At 30.8% G+C, this 16,701-nt stretch overlaps 1 protein-coding gene across 2 annotated transcripts in view; it reads left to right on the forward strand.

The window, feature by feature from the left end:
- The window catches only part of LOC134527622 (ABC transporter G family member 20-like), a 118,557-nt gene extending 102,182 nt beyond the window's left edge, over positions 1 to 16,375 (forward strand). For both annotated transcript variants that reach the window (XM_063360468.1, XM_063360469.1), the window contains 5 exons: positions 1,271 to 1,341; positions 3,342 to 3,430; positions 6,118 to 6,294; positions 10,959 to 11,045; positions 14,158 to 16,375. In XM_063360468.1, the coding sequence (XP_063216538.1) occupies positions 1,271 to 1,341; positions 3,342 to 3,430; positions 6,118 to 6,294; positions 10,959 to 11,045; positions 14,158 to 14,372 (639 nt within the window). In that variant the 3' untranslated portion in view covers positions 14,373 to 16,375. The remainder of the gene's footprint in view (positions 1 to 1,270; positions 1,342 to 3,341; positions 3,431 to 6,117; positions 6,295 to 10,958; positions 11,046 to 14,157) is intronic.
- Positions 16,376 to 16,701: the final 326 nt, after the last annotated feature.

Below are 16,701 nucleotides of genomic sequence, written 5' to 3' on the forward strand. Positions count from 1 at the left end.
TGTCAACACAGACTTGGTTTTGTTCAACTGAGGTACGAACGAAAAAAGGTTGCAGGTGTAAGTGTAACGTGTGAAACTTTAATATCATAATTTGAATATATTATGATAATTATGTTTGAAAATTGATAAAGTGTTAATTATTGTATTGCATTGTAAGTTAGTCTGGGTTCAACGGAAAAACGTTGACCGCATGAACATCACGAAAAAAAGAAGACTAAGTCATATTTGTTTTATGGTCTGAAGTCCTTTAAAATGGTAGCTGAACAACTACTAATTGAAAATAGAGAAATTATTAAATATGCATTTCTAAGTGTTTGGATGATAACTTTTTAAAAAAGGGGCTGCATGGGTTTTACTACTCTTAACACTTTCGAAGAATGTTAGCGTCATATTTAGTACAAATAATTGCAGCGCCTGGTATGTATGCAACATGCACTACATCCAGCATGTTAGAGCAGCTTCAAATCAGTTGAGTGAGGTACAAGCGCATTAAGGGATGATTTAGAAAAAAATAATTATTACCAAACGTTAATTTTGACGTGTGAATGAAGATTGAGTGATTAAAAAGAATATTTAAATTTGTGTCACAAAATTTAATGGGTGTGTGGATGGTACCCAAATGTAGTTTAGTAAAATTATAAAATAATCTTTCAACAGAAAGTATTTGCGATTGTTGTAGAAATGTCTTCTGCCTAGGGAAGCACTAAAGGACATATGTCTTTTTTAAATTTAAAATGGTTTTTTCTTGATGAACGTACAGCCTTATTTTGTCAGTCAAATTAACTCACCCTGCAGAGCACTCTGGCCTTTCCAATCGCAAATTATTTTATGTGAAATTTTGTAACATATTTTATGATATTTTAATGGTTTTACCTTTGAATTTAAATTACATAATGACAAGTTTCAATTCAACTTTAAGAGAGATTGATTTTTAAGTGTTGTAAAACTCTAACAATAATTTTATTGTAATGAATGAAATAGTTGGCGTTTCGTAACACATTTTTTTAAGATCAAATTTTAAATGTTTCTCTTTGATACTTTGATTACTGAAAAGAACTAAATGGTTTTAATTCTAGTTTCTTAAATAATATGTTGAAAGCATAACTAAGATTTCTGGTATAACTTAGTAATGGAATTGACTAATGTAGTATTTTTTTAAAATTTTGCAGCGTTTTAAACAATTTCAGAAAGTTTGTCATAGAATAAAAATATGCTATATTTTCCAGTTCATGTAAATAAAATTGGGGTTGAAAAATTGTTTTATTTTCAGATTAATGATCCGGTATATGGCAGCTACCCACTTAATTTTCTGAATTTCGCAGCACCGGGCACATTAATTGTGTAAGTACTAATAAGAATTAAGGAAAAATAACACTTGAATTTTACATTATTAAACAGATTTGTACATAAACTAATACAAATTATTTTATTTTTTAGCGTTTTTATAATGTTATTTTTCTTAAAGTATAAAAAAAGACTAGTTATTAGCTCGTGGGTAAGAAAGTACCTTTAAATTTTCTAAGACTTGTGCATTCGGGGCTTTTTTTGTACACACCTCCCTGTGAATCTAAAATTGTAGTTAATTTGTGGCGTATGAACGGCCTTTGAGTAAACATGATAGACGTTAAAAAATATGAAGGACGTTTTAGTGTGTAACATCACAACTCTTGGTATAAGGCATTAAGTAGAAATAATTTTGTGAATGTAACGGAAGTTGTGTTGAAAGGAAAGGCGTAACCACGGTGCTGCCAACTGTGGTGGATGGCGCGAGCCAAAGTTCACAAACCCGAAAAGAAACTTTACAGCATTAACTGTTTAGTGAATTTTAACGATATGTGCAGTATTTTAATAATATTCGTTTTAAAAATAGGTCAAAAGCTGGGGTTAAGTATTTTTTCAAGTCTTTTTCCCTTTTATCGAAAATGTTTAATTATGTAGTTCAAATTTTGGTCTACATATCGAATGGTTCGATAGTCGACTTAGCTGCTCTTTCAGCGAGTTCTAGTGGTGGGTGCAATAACTACGTATGATTCACGTCCATAAAAAATAAGTTGAAAATACATCCATCGTATAGTTATCAAGCTTGGCATTATTTTGAAAAATGTTACGTTAAATTTTGTGCCCGCGTTTACATAATATTATAAGTCTGTTTGCTACATGTGAACATATGAATTTTCTCGTTACCGAGGTTAGATATTAGATACAAATCACTGGTGAGTACTAAATGACTCACTTACATGTATTTCTTATACTAGATTTTGCGATACAAGTTACATCACGAAAAAATTTCAAATACGAAGTAACGAAACGGTATAGAATGGAGGCTAATACATAAGTAAAAACAATTTTTTTTTTCAAAATTATAAATTTAAAATAACTTCCTAAAGCAAAAAAAAATTAAATTAATAATAACTTAGATATGAATGTATTCATAATGGTTTTGACATGTTTTTTAATTATATCACATTTTAAGGCATTGCGTCTTCAGTTATAAAGTTAAGACATTAGTGAACCCTTAATTATATTACTAACTGGGTACATAATATTAAATTATTTGATTCTCATTATTGACGAACTAGAAATAACGCGGAAACAACTGAATTTTATTTATAACCCTAATGTCCACATTTCTAAATTTTAAAAATTCTCTTTGACACAGCCTACAGCCATAGGCAAACTTTGAAGTACCAATTTCTTCTGGAAACGATGGTGAATTTTCTATGAACTTATGAATATATTTAAGATCCTATTTTACATGGCATGTCAAATGATGTCCAATGTTCCAAAATGATTGATAAAACATTTTCTCATGTTTCCTGAAGAAAATTATTTTGAATATTTTTAACTCAATGCATCTAGCATTGAAAAGCTTAGATCAAATTTACTATTGTGCCTTCCAACGTAGATGAATTTTTAATAATTAAAACACTATTTTTCATCCCATGCACAAATAATTGGCCGGACAGGCCAACATTTACTAATTTTATGCCATAACAATTTTCTTTTATTATTAATGTTGGAAATTTTTCTTCCTTAAAACGAACACTACTGATTAAAAGATTTTATGAAGCTACAGAATGGAGAGTATTTACAGTATTATTAGAGTCGTGGTCGTTAAAGACAATAAATCAATATTTAATGCCACTTTCTTTTCAAGTGAAACTATTTGAAGCAATTAGGCATTTGAGGCATTACATTTAATTATATACTGTGTTGTTACGAAGAAAAATATAAGTAATAGTAATTTCATAGTAACTTCTGAAACCAAATTGGCGTATTTAGTTCCTAACTAAATACCTTAATTTTAAATATTTCATGTTTTAACATGCTTTGTTTTACAGGATGATGTTCTTCTTTGGTGTCGCATTGACTGTGTGGGCCATAACAGCGGAACGAAGACAAGGGCTGGTTAACAGGAATTTTGTCGCAGGTATTTTGTATAGTTCAGGAAGTTGTATACTAGTATATAAACCTTTTCGTCATTTACGAAACATTTCCCGAGGCCTGTAATATTTTAGGAGCACTGAACGCAGGTGGCTTTTATTTTACTAAAAACGTATATGAATTGTAAATTATTACAAGGGCCTACAATATTCTACTAAAGCTGTTGTTATTAATAGGTTTTTGTCTATGTAGTCAGAACATTATTGATGGGGACTTCATAGCATTAATTAAATATTTTGTTTCCCTATATTAATAAAATTAAATACAACCAATCACCACAATAATTACTTATAATGTTGTTGTATTAGTATTCATATAATTTGAATCTGTTATATGATTTTGTGGTTTTATTTTACCGTGTTCAACAGATTTTTAAGGGCAGCTCTCATAAATTAAAAAAGGAAATTTTTGTGTTTTAACAACATTGTACTTTTCACGAAAAATTACAATAATATTTTACTTTATAAATACGAACTTCTTATAAGTACGATACTATTAAGTGCATCTTAGTGGATTTGTATCAATGTTTTAAAATAATATCTTCTTTGCATTAAAAATATGAATTAAATATTTAATAGTTTCGTACTTACGTGAGTTAAGGGGCCATTAACCGATTGAAAAAGTATAAAAATCAATGTTTTAAAGTTACTAAAAAATTGCAAATATTTAAAAAAAAAATTTGGTTTATTTAAAATGAAAACTTTTCAAAGTATAAACATTTATTTCAATGCAACCATCTAATGATCCATGTTACTGTTATAACTCCCAAGGTAAGGTTTTTTTTTCAGCATTTTAAATTATAAGTGCAAACACCAATAAAAGTAAGAAAATTTTTAATACTACTATCAAAATGCTCTGACAACTAAAAAAATTACTAAAGAAGAAAAAAGTTAGCAGCATAGCTGGCATATAAATTACATTTAACTTCCAAAAATATTTTCAATCCAAATACATACTTTTATGCGAACAAAACAAGACCATTTAATTGGAATAATTTTTTAAATCTCTTCTTTCTTATGAGCGTATATCAATACAAGCTGCAGTACCCGGTGTTTCCCGGGCTGAACACAGGGTGATATGTCTGCGTGTTAAAGCAAAATTGATAGCGCTATAGGACTGTGGTGGACATAGATAAATGGCATACGATTGCTGTTTGAAATTCTATGACCAATGATTTTCTGTTTATCCACTGCGATAAGTTAAACGGTTTATAAGTTGATGCACTGCAGCACCATCTAGTGGTGAGTTACAAAAAATTGGTTAGCATTAATACCTTCTCCATGAAAAAAACACTTCGATGTGCTAACATTCATGGTGATCGGTCAAACGGTGTCGGAGTTTATCGACGTCATACATACCAACATTCTATTTCATATACATATAAATTGGCCATACAGATGTGTAAATTTTAATGATTTCTGAAGAGTTTGTTTTTTTAGTTTATTTAATGTAAAATATTACAAATATTTTCAACTTAATTATAAATTGTGTGTTATTAAAATTGCTCGTTAATAATATGTTTTAGTAGCCATAGTTAAAACATTTTTCTTTTATCCTGGAATGAATTCACTTATGTAAAAATGAAAAGCTCTCTGACCTTAGTCATGTCATATTGAAGCCATTTTAATGGCTAATAACAACTGCAGGAATGGAGTACTGGCAAAGTATTTATATTGCGTTATTCACAGCCAAGCTGAGATTGGTCCTGGGCGCTAATTATTGGAGTGAAATCTGGCCAATCAAAATGAGTATTTTTAGTAGTACCTGCAGCTCTAGCTGCGGCTAATTTGGGGAGGAAGGGGGGGGGGGCATTAAGCCAGAATCCAAGGAAAAGGAATAAATTAAAATGTTAAATTAACCACACTTTTCAAGCTGCCATATATTGCATTATTATCAATTGTAGTTTTAACTTCTAAATGCCATAAATATTTTGGCAGGTGAATTTTAAAGAGCAGTTGTAAATAATTAGAAATGGTTTGTTATTACCTGAGTTATCTTTATGTGTTTACTATCTATACTACTGGATTTAGACTTTTCGTTTAGTTTTTTAGCTTTAATATTTTCTATCTTAAAAAAATGTTTTAATGAAAACATTTTTATTTACTTTTAAGAAGTAACTAGGTTCATCGTATTTACATACCGCATTTAATTGCTTCTCCGAATTGTATAGTTTTTTATAATAGATATAAGTATCTATGATTCAGTTATGCAGCAAAAATCGAAACATCAATCGTTTGGTACTGTTTTGCCGCATCAATGTTACCTCTGCCAGATTCCAAGCAGTGCCGTGTTGTTTTTGGATGAAGGTAAATCGATTTTGCTTCAAAAATCGATTTATTCTATCTCTCACCGTTTCTCCGATTTATTTATACCGATGCTCACTATGTGATGCGACACATATTTTTTTAATTAGTTATAAATAGATTTTGCTTGAAAATATTTATTTTACAACAAAAGCATATTACCTCTATTTCTTCTTATTGGCTCTCTACGTCACTATTAATCATGCCATAGTGTGTTTTGTTTTGTGTCAGGTTTGTTGTGTTTCTATAGGATGAAATTGATTTACCTTCAAAAAACCGATTAGAACACCAAAATCGATTCTCCTAAATTTTCCTGTCTCTTCATCACTGTTCCCTGTGTCAGAGAGAGTGCTGTGCCGTGCTGCCACAGGCGTGAGGTCCTACGAGGTGCTGCTCAGCTACCTGATGTCGGAGTTCGTGATAATGACCTCACAGGCCGTGTTACTCGTCAGCCTGTCGCTGTTCGTCTACAAGTTCCAGTGCATCGGCAGCACGGCGCTCGCAATCGTCATCATCTACCTGCAAGGGATCAACGGCATCCTGCTAGGTCAGAAACCACCCCTTTGTTTGAAATTTGGAAAGGACATCTGCTGTTTCTCAAAAGAAACGTTGTGTCCTTTTCCCGATGCAGACATAACCAAATGATCATTCAAGTACAACCCAACATCCAAGTGAAAAGAGGATATGTTTTTTTAATTACTTAATGTAAGAAACTCAATTTACGTTTGTCTACACTAATTTTTCTTACAACAAAAGTTTTATGTTTTGGATTGGTTGTTGTATGTTTAAGGAAATGGCAACCACAAAACACATTCACAATAGAAAAATTTTAATTTTGTAGTCAGGGAAAAATTTTAAATCTCTGTACTCTAGCATGACATCAGTTTTTGAAAGTTATGATCAGTAAACGATCACCGGTTTGGATCACTACCAACATTACACGACAAATCCCATTTGGCGTCGTACATTTTTAAGCATGACATATTTAATAGCGCAGGTTCACAATACCATGACAACATTATATGGCTGTCGGAAAACCATTCCAAGCAAAGGGGCGTCCATAAAATACAGTATCAAATGCGCCAAAAATATTGTAGCCCCTATAGGAATCTTTTAATTTTCTTTTGATAGCTGACATAATATTTAGGCGTCTCTTCCACAAAAAGAGTTTAGGTTTATTTTAATTCAATGACTCCACTGCCATACATGACAAACATTGAAAATGAACATAATACACGGTAGAAGTCGCATTTCAAATGTTAAAGTGTAGCCAAACTTAAATCGAAATTTCATTTTCCAGCATGAATATTTACCAAACAGGTAAATATTTTTGAAGTTCAGCTGTGTAAGTTTTGATTTTTTCTTTCAGTCGCGAGGCACAGGACGAAATTAGAAACAGAATCAACTTCTTGCGGACCATCGGGGCGCGTATTTTGTCGTGTTGACGTCACAGAGACCTTGTATTTCATTGGCTACTGAGCGTACCGGGCCTGTCGTGTCGTGTTCTTCTTGGGATTGTGACTCCAGCGAGGATTCGGATGCATGAAATAAACTTTTCACGCTCTTTTTTTTAATTTTTCAATTTTTTAAGTCTCGAATTCACCATTTTTCCAATATAAAAGTAGACGTAGAAAGCAGTTTAATGGATGAGCAATCTATGATTGTTAAATTGTTACCAAACACAGTCAAAGAAATCCCTGAAAGATCACAAGGGTGCAAGTAGAAGTCGACGTTACGTCATTTCACGACGACTCTGAAAGGTTCGTCGTAACTATTCGGAAGTTCAAACAAATTTCCTAAATATTCAAAGAGGCTCTTTTCATAGATGCTCTGGGCTAAAGGGTCCTTGAAGGAGGTACATGAATACAGCGATAATATTTTAGGGACATAGCTCAGGGTTAAAAGGCTATTTAAAAATGAATCCCTCCACCATTTTGATGTTCTGGGTAGCTGTTCGTTACTATCCAGTTGTATTTCAAAATTATATATTAAAATAAGGAAAGGAATTGGTGGAGCGTTGTGAGGCAATTTGTAGAATTAATTGCCTAAATGTATTTTTTTTGCAAATATGTATAAGATTTTGACGAGAAAATGTTCTGTGTTAACATATTCAACTGTATTTTAACGTAAAAAAATTAAAGTAATCTAGGCAGTTGATTGTGTTTGTGATTTGAAACTCTTCAATTTCCAATGTTGGTTTATTTTAAGCATATGCATTATAAACTGTATACACGGTAAGCAACATTGTCCCCGGAATCAATTTTTCAGTGTAAGGATCGGTATTCAAGTGTCTTTTAATCTGAAATATTAAAATTAATTAAGCATTTTAATGTTTTATGATGTGAATTTTTACCTTAGTCAAATATTTTTAGTTATTTGTGAAAATATTAATTACTAAACTTTGATATGAACTGGATATGCAATAAGGAACACTCATTAACTAATATTTTACAAAAAATCAGCCATATTGAACTCAACATTTCTAAAAACGGTTCAGCGGTAATATAAATATCAAGCAGACAACAATAAAGAAATAAACCTCTCTCACTTGCCTACTTTCTTATAATTTTATCTGTCCCTTTTTCTCTAGTTAAATTTAAGCTTACCTACTAATGTTGTACAAAGAAAAAAATTATAAATAGATGAAAATATAAAAAAAAATTGCTTACGGCACATTCTTCAGGCAAAGTTTTAAATGAAGTTTAAGTTTCAGACAATAAGTTATAACGTATATGATAGTACATTTATATTAAAAATAATGATTTTTTTTTTACTTGTAAACCCTTTTATTTCCACCCCTTGAAATAATGGTTGGGTAAACAAAAACTATTTTAAGAATAGTTGTAGTGAATATTTAGACATTTACACCAAAGTAGGAATGAATTCGATAGTTTACCGAGTAGGAAAGTTTTTTTTCTCATTCCAACCTCAGTTTTTTAAACACCTTGCAATTATGGTTAGTTTTAAGAAAATTTGTTTCGGACAAAAGTTTTAGACAAACACTTAAAGATTTATATCAAATTCACATGAGTTCGATGTTGTCCCTATGAAGGGAGTTACGATAATTTTTGTCTTCCAACCCTTCTTTTTTCAACTCATTGCAGTTAGTGTTGGTCGTATCAAAATTTTATTCATACAAAATACTTTGGCATTACTCCTACGAGATATAATACTCCATATTATGGGAGTTACAGCGATTTTTCTTTTATTTTTAAAAAACCTACATTTCTACCACTTTAGTCGGATATTGCCCATTAACGAACTCGACCGAGATTTTCCATGATTATATATAATGTATCAGTTTGGAAGTGATTTATAAAAATTTTCGACAGTTATCGTGTCCACAAAAAAGTAATAAATATACAATTTTGAGTTGACAATGGTTTTGAGGTCTGTGGACCATGAAACAAAAAAAAAATTAATATTTTCCGAAATTCGCAACATAGTATTTTTAATACAAGTTGCAGCCAACACTTATTCGCCCTGTCATTTTTTTTGCCAAGGCTTAGGAAGTATCTTATTACACCAAAATAAAGTTATTTGTATTTTGTATACGAATGAAAAACAAGAAGATAACGACTTTTCTAAAAAAAAAAAATTTTATATTAAGTCATGTATACGAGAGCTGTGATTTTACTGATGCTATAATGCTAAGTTGTTAATCTTACGTTTTAAAACTAATATAACTAATAAAATAAAAAAATAAAGGAATATACTTGTGTTTGTGGCAACAATGGCAAAAACATACAAGATACAAATAGATTTGGTAAATTAAAATTATTTTTTATCTGGCTTTCATTTTTAAGTTTGGCTAAGGCTGTTTAAGACAAATTAAATAAAAATAATACATTAAATATTTTATTTTCAGAATGTTAATTCCTTCATCATTGATTAACTTAATCAATATACTATAGTTGGGTAATTTTTGGAAAGGTTACCTGTTACCAATTGTATTTATACGTTTGAAATATATATTAAACAAATAGTGTTTGTTGAACCCCACAGAACGTTCGAATATAGGGTTTAACTGTTACGTTAATATTTTTATTTATAATCCAAAAAAAATAAAAAATAAAAAATAAAAGTACAAATTTTAAATGACTCCATAAACAATAAACAAAGCAACAGTTATTTTATATATACGCAATCTAGAGTATGGTCACAGCCATATATGGAGTTCTGTTAACATAAATAACTTTTAATATTTATGTAAAATTTTTATGTGAAAGATATTTATGACAAAAATTCTTATTTTAAGTTTATAAGTTTATAGTTTAAGTTTATAAGTTTATTTTTTTACTGTTTAATAAATTCTGATCGTTTCTATTGATGAATTGTTTAAAGTAATGTCGTCACGATCGTTGATATTGTTACCGTTATTTTTAATAAAAAGACAGTAATAAAAATATTTCTTTTTGGTAAGCGTCAATATTGTGTATCAAGTTTCGTTGTTGTATATTCCAGCTTATTTTAAAATATAGCTAGGAATACTTTGCAGTAAAACGGAATATATAATAATTAATTACACAATAACTTACGTAGGAGTCTTTTATATAGGTTTGTAAATGCAGCCATTAAGGTAAGCCAACTAAACTCCTATGGTATAGTGACGCCACATCGATTACACGTAAATAAGTAATTCATAGGACATTAACTGGGGTAAATCTTAATCTGTGGACGATTATCCATCAATTTACCAGAGGATTTTATAGTTTTCTGTATATATAAATTGTTATATAGTGGAAAGAAACGGTACCTACGATTAATGGAAAACCAGTGGTTTTTGAAAATTGTCATGCTTAACAAGCCTCTGAGATATATTCCGAATGAAAATATGACATAATTATTTGTTTATAACGCAAAAATTAAATTCGTTATACTACAAATGATGTTTTAAAGATTAAATATTACAGTATCACTGAATGTTACGTTATTTTTGACGTGATATTGTATCACTGTGTACTGCACTTTTTAATACACAGAGTGTAGTTATTCATACGGACGAGTCTATGAAAATTATACGTATAGATGTACGTACACACACTTACGTATTGTAAATAGATGTCAGTAAATAAGTAAAATTATTACATGATACAATTGTCCTAAATCTTTTTTGAGTTAGGATATAGCACATGTTAAGAGTATTTACAATAAACATAAAATATTATTAGCTGTTTCGCTTGCCTTAATAGGATGGTTTTTTTCATACAGGTCTTATCATCTCGTGCTCATGTGATAGAGAAGAGACAACAAATTATCTTGCTATTGGAAGTCTCGTACCTTTGCTGTTATTCTGTGGTAAGTATTAATTTAGTACGGGTATGAACTGTTATTTTTTATTAGAATTAATTTTGGTTTTAACAACACTTAACACCAAATGAAACGAAATAAATTGAATCCTAACAAACTAAATGAATTTATCAATAGAAATTAAGTGAGATTGAAATATATGAAATAAAGTGAAACTATATGAAAGTGAGTCAAAAGAATACCATTGAAATGAAATAAATCGATATGAAATGAAATGAATTTCAATGAAACTAATTTTTGATATGTAACGAAATAAATCAAAGAAATAAACTAAAATGTATTGAAATTTTACCTACCTCTACATATCAAAGTGAAATAATCGAAATTACCTGAAACGAAACAAATTTAAATGAAATACAACGAAATGAAACGAAATAAATTGAATCATAATGTATCACACTAAATGAATTTATCAATAGAAATGATGTGAAATGTACCCAAATGTAATGAAATAAATTAAATGAAGTGTTGGTAAAGTAAATTGAAAAAAGTGCAATTTTGAGAAATAAATATTGTTTTATATTTACTGTAAGATGTCAATAGTAAATCTCTTATCTTAAAAATAAATTAACCTTAGTTTCTGACTACCTAATCTAAATCCATTAAAATAATGTAATTCAGGCCAACACAATTAAATTAAACTTATAGGACAAAACAATTCTCAAAAGAGATTAAAAAGAGAATCGCAGTTAAATATTCATTACAAAAAAGCAGAAAAAAGTCCTAAATGTGTGTATGTAAATAATAATGCAAAATCATTTTCATTGAAATAGTAATACAAATTAAGAAATAAAAACATTTTGTGAAAAATCTGACACTAACATAAACGTAATAAAAGAATTGTAATGCAAAACAAAATAAAAAGTGCACTAGGAAGGATAAATTAGGATATGGTGAATTTGGGAAATTTTTAGTATGTTGGTTTAATGTGTAAACATCTAAGCTCTCGGTATACGACATTTGGTAGGAGTAATTTCGTCATGGGAATGGAAGTCGCCCATAACGGAAATGTGTAAACACAGTGCTGTCATCTGTGGTAGTCTCAGAAATCTGGAAAAGATGGTGTACCCGCGTGATTTTTCCATACATAATGTTTTCGTGGATATTGCAGAATTTGTATCACTCATACATACAAAAAATTAAATTTTATAATAGTAAAACTATGCTTTAATACTTAATGTCATAATTTATTTCCACAAACATAAATAATGAAGCTTAAAAATACTTTGAAATGCTGGCATTACAATTTTTATAACTCATAGTTAACAATGAAAAGTAGTGATAGTGCAACGATCATCATATTGTATAGACAACGAACTGTTAGACTACATATCTTCGACGTCATGTTAAATAAAATAATTTCGTGATTAAATTAATACCTCTTTAATGTTTAATCAGCACAATAATGTTAAGTTTGGATTGTAGTAAGTATTTACAAAATGATTTCTCTTGTTTAACCAAACATAATTATACATACTTACACTTAGTGTTATAATCAGTGTTTTTAGTTGTTTAAAATAATTTTTTATTATATTTAATAGACAGAAACGTTTGGTTTGTGAAATAACGAAAATATAGCGCAGCGTCCATAATGCTTTAAATAACCAACCAAATTTTTTTAATATCATTGATGCACTGTTCCTAGAAAATAAATTATAGGCACGTATTTAAAAAGTTGCGAATATTTACTGTTATTACTATTTTAGTTTAAATTGATAGTTTAAAAAAAATATTCCAAAATAATTTAACTACCACATTTACTTCGGGACAGCAATACGCTTAGTATATCCCTAGATTTTCGTGGAACATGAACGGTTGCATGTTCCACACGTGGCTATAGCAGTTTCTACAACCATGTGCTTTGCGATTTCAACCTCTTAAATTTTCGTTGTTTAATGCGTTCTATTTTCATTGCATTTCTAGTGCATACTAAAATTTTAACCTCAAAAACGCAGGTGATAATAATTCCGGTCTAGGGGGAAAACCTCACAGGTTCAGCATTCGGTACCCCTGTTGCTAGGCAAACCATGAGAAACCAATAGTACTAGCATGTTAAACAGAATTATATTTAGGTTATACATTTTTACCTATTTTTCCCTTTTTTAATTTTCATTTATTTATCACAATTGGCATTATTTTAAAAAATTAAATTTCGTATGCAAGTTTTGTATTTTAATTTTTTTTGCTTCATGACAATACAATAATTGGCTCGTAACCAAGGTTAGACGTTTACACATTTTACACATCACTGGCGAGTACTGAAAGTCTGGCACATTTTTTTTTTTTAGAAAAGTAGTGTATTTTTAAAATAAAATTAAGCAGGAATAGATTTAATTTTTTGTTTTAACTTTTTGTTGACATCGATGATATTACTGTAGACAGGAGTGAGTTTGCTGTGTTTCAATTCTGGGGGGGGGGGGGAGGGGGTGATGGCGGAGAGGAAAATGGGTTGGTAGAAACCCTTGGCTCTGTGTTTGCTTTCAAGTTTTACGTTTTGCTGGTGGGAATGATTGATTTTGATGGGTTTGTTTTGAGAATTGCGTGAGATATCCCTCCCATCCCCATCCTGCTTCTTGTGTACGCCCCTGATTAGAGATGGTTAGGCTACACTTTATGTATCATAAGAAATCAGCCATGTTACCACTAGCAAGAAACCATTCCCACATTTACCATACCATGGCTTAAACCGGAGTCCTCTGGAAAGCAAGGCCAGCATGAGTTTTGATAGTTGTTAAATTTATTGGATGCAAAGTATTGCGAATAAAACTCTTTTGTCAGTCTCATTTTGTATAAATAATGTATTATTATCTCTTGTATCACTTTCTTCCAAAGTACAACCAAATTTATACTGGTATACATTGATGTCATATTTTGTCATTAACTATGTGCCTAATGTGTACAGAATAAATTCAAATAATTGTTTTTAGCAATTAGATGTGGAGAAACAAGCATTCACTAGGAAATAGACTTCCACTGATCTAACGTCACTTGTGTTGGTTTTTCTCCCAAAGTGAAGCAGAACGCCCGCGCTCCCTCTACTTAGCTTGGATTCACACCACCTGTTGGACAGCTGTCGGACAACCTCCTGCCTTGCTTGCAGGCATCATCTGGCCCGTGGAAGGCATGGACACGCCCGTGCGCATCGTCAGCGTCCTCTCGCCTCTGACGATGCCCGTGAAGGGACTGAGGGCCGTGATGGCGCGCGGCTGGACCATCCTCGACTTCGAGGTGTACGCCGGCCTCTTCATGACCTTCGCGTGGACCGTGGTGTTCGGGCTGGCGTGCCTGGTGATCTTCAGGTTCAAGAAGCTCTGAGGCGCGGGAGGGCGCCCACAGAGAGTCACTTCGTGTCTTTCTTCCCCTACACCTCGCCCACGGAAGCGGTGACGAAACAAAAACTCCTCAAATGAGTATGGTGATGTGGGGTAGAATCGAAGTGATCGATACGATTTCATTGTTCATGATGGACACGGAATATAAAAATTGATTAAGTGACTTGGTCGTCTGACCAGTCACATTACAGATGAATCGTGTTGGGTTTCTGCTGGCTGTGATTTTATTTTGGTACTTGTTTTGGTTTTGAATCTCACGGTTGTGCACAAAAGCTTGAGGCGATGGACGCTCCGTGGCTGCAATGGAATTGGGCTCTGAACTTCTTGGATAACAACAAAGTGCTCTTGAATTAGACTCGTGTAGGTGTGTTGGGATTTTTTTTCATGATTAGACACCGAAAAAAATTGGTGATATGGTAAAAATTCAAATTATTATACCTTTGTGCGTCTTCTGCTGTCAGTTTACTATTACTACAGAGTAATCTTGGCTAAAGACCTTCAAACAAAATTTAATGAATCCCCTAGTTACCCTGTTGAGACACCTCAAAAGTCAGCAGCCAATGAACAAGCAACATTTGCTCAAGTATTCAGAGTATCGTGGAGTCAATTTTAAGGGTCATTGAATACGCACATTTTTCCAGTCCCTATTTATGACTCTCGTCAATTGAGAGACAGGGTTAGCGGTTCAGACCTCTGAAGACACATGACGAAGAAAATATGTTTGTTTTTCTAGCGAATTTCAGATGGCGTGGATTCGATTTAATTTCAGATCATAAATTATTTGACACATAGTACTCTAAGAAATCAAAAATTAAGTTGAGATCATGCAACATCAATTCTGACACAGAAAATCCTCATTTACAGTGAAAATCTCTTTTAATATCAATGATTAGTGTGATTTAAACTTTTGTGGACAAGTCAACTATATTTCATAATTTTATTGTATTTTTAAATAATTTTTTTGAGGTCATTAGAATATTTTTATTGTTTTATTTGTTTGCGTAATTAGTAGTTACAACGACGATTTTAATGTGTGTGTTTTTTTAGTAACTTAATATTGAATTTCCGCTTTACTTATAATTAATGTCACATTCAAATTTTTTTGAGGTCATTAGAATATTTTTATTGTTTTATTTGTTTGCGTAATTAGTAGTTACAACGACGATTTTAATGTGTGTTTTTTTTTAGTAACTTAATATTGAATTTCCGCTTTACTTATAATTAATGTCACATTCAAATTGTTGCTCATATTTAAAATAGGAAAAGCATGAATTATTCAGTATCATGTAAATATTATTAAAAGAAATATACTTTACTAAAGAAAATTTGCTTAAAAATTTATTTATGGATGGTATTTCTTTGTGGTTTTTAAAAAGTGTACGTAAATGCAAGAGAACAGTTTAGTGAAAAAATCCAAGAACTGCAAATATTTTATTATACACAAATTACCAAGCAAAATATTAATATGCAGACTAAAATCAATTGAAAATTTTAAGCATAATATTGTGTAAATTACTGAAAATTCCGGAGTTGTTTATATATAGGTGCCACTATTTTAAGACTGTTTTATAAATTACTTTTTTCGTTTGCAATGTTCATGTATATTTTGTAACATACCTTGATTATATTTTAATTTATTTCGCTATATTCTACGTTATTACATGTCATGATTTTATATTTTAAAATGTTGTGAAAAAACTAATTTTGTACTTGTTTATTTATTCTTCATTAAATGGATTAAGAATAATATTTTTTTGCCGTAATGTGCACTTTATGGAATGTATTAACAAAATAAAACAAAATAATTAAATACTAAGTTAACGCAAAACAAACAAATAAAACATTTTTATTCTAATTTTATAAGTTTAATTCAAGAGTTCAAGTTCTATTCCTGCTTCTGTGATGTCAGAATTGTGTTTTTTAAATTAATAGTTCACTAATTACATGTAAACTTCATGGCGAAATAAATGTTTAGGAAACAGCAAATATGTGTTAACACATACTTGTATTTATTGGTACCGGGAAGTGACATAATGAGAACTTTTCGAACTGGAAGGGAAACATGCAGATACGCAAGTATAGGTTTTGCTTACTTCTCGTGAACTACCCGGTGGAGATATGTCACCATTTAGAAAAGCTTTTGTAGTTTATGTATGCCAGAAGATTATGGGAACAGAAACACACATGCATTTCCTTTTACTTTAATGGAATAAGAAAATTGAATTATTGAATCACAATAAATATGTGAGCATGTTTATAAGTAATTTTTTACAAAAAATAAATGCATACTTAATAATCGCAAATTCCGAATT

Source organism: Bacillus rossius, chromosome 1 (assembly GCF_032445375.1).
Source record: "Bacillus rossius redtenbacheri isolate Brsri chromosome 1, Brsri_v3, whole genome shotgun sequence".
In the NCBI taxonomy this organism is placed as follows: Eukaryota; Metazoa; Arthropoda; class Insecta; order Phasmatodea; family Bacillidae; genus Bacillus; species Bacillus rossius.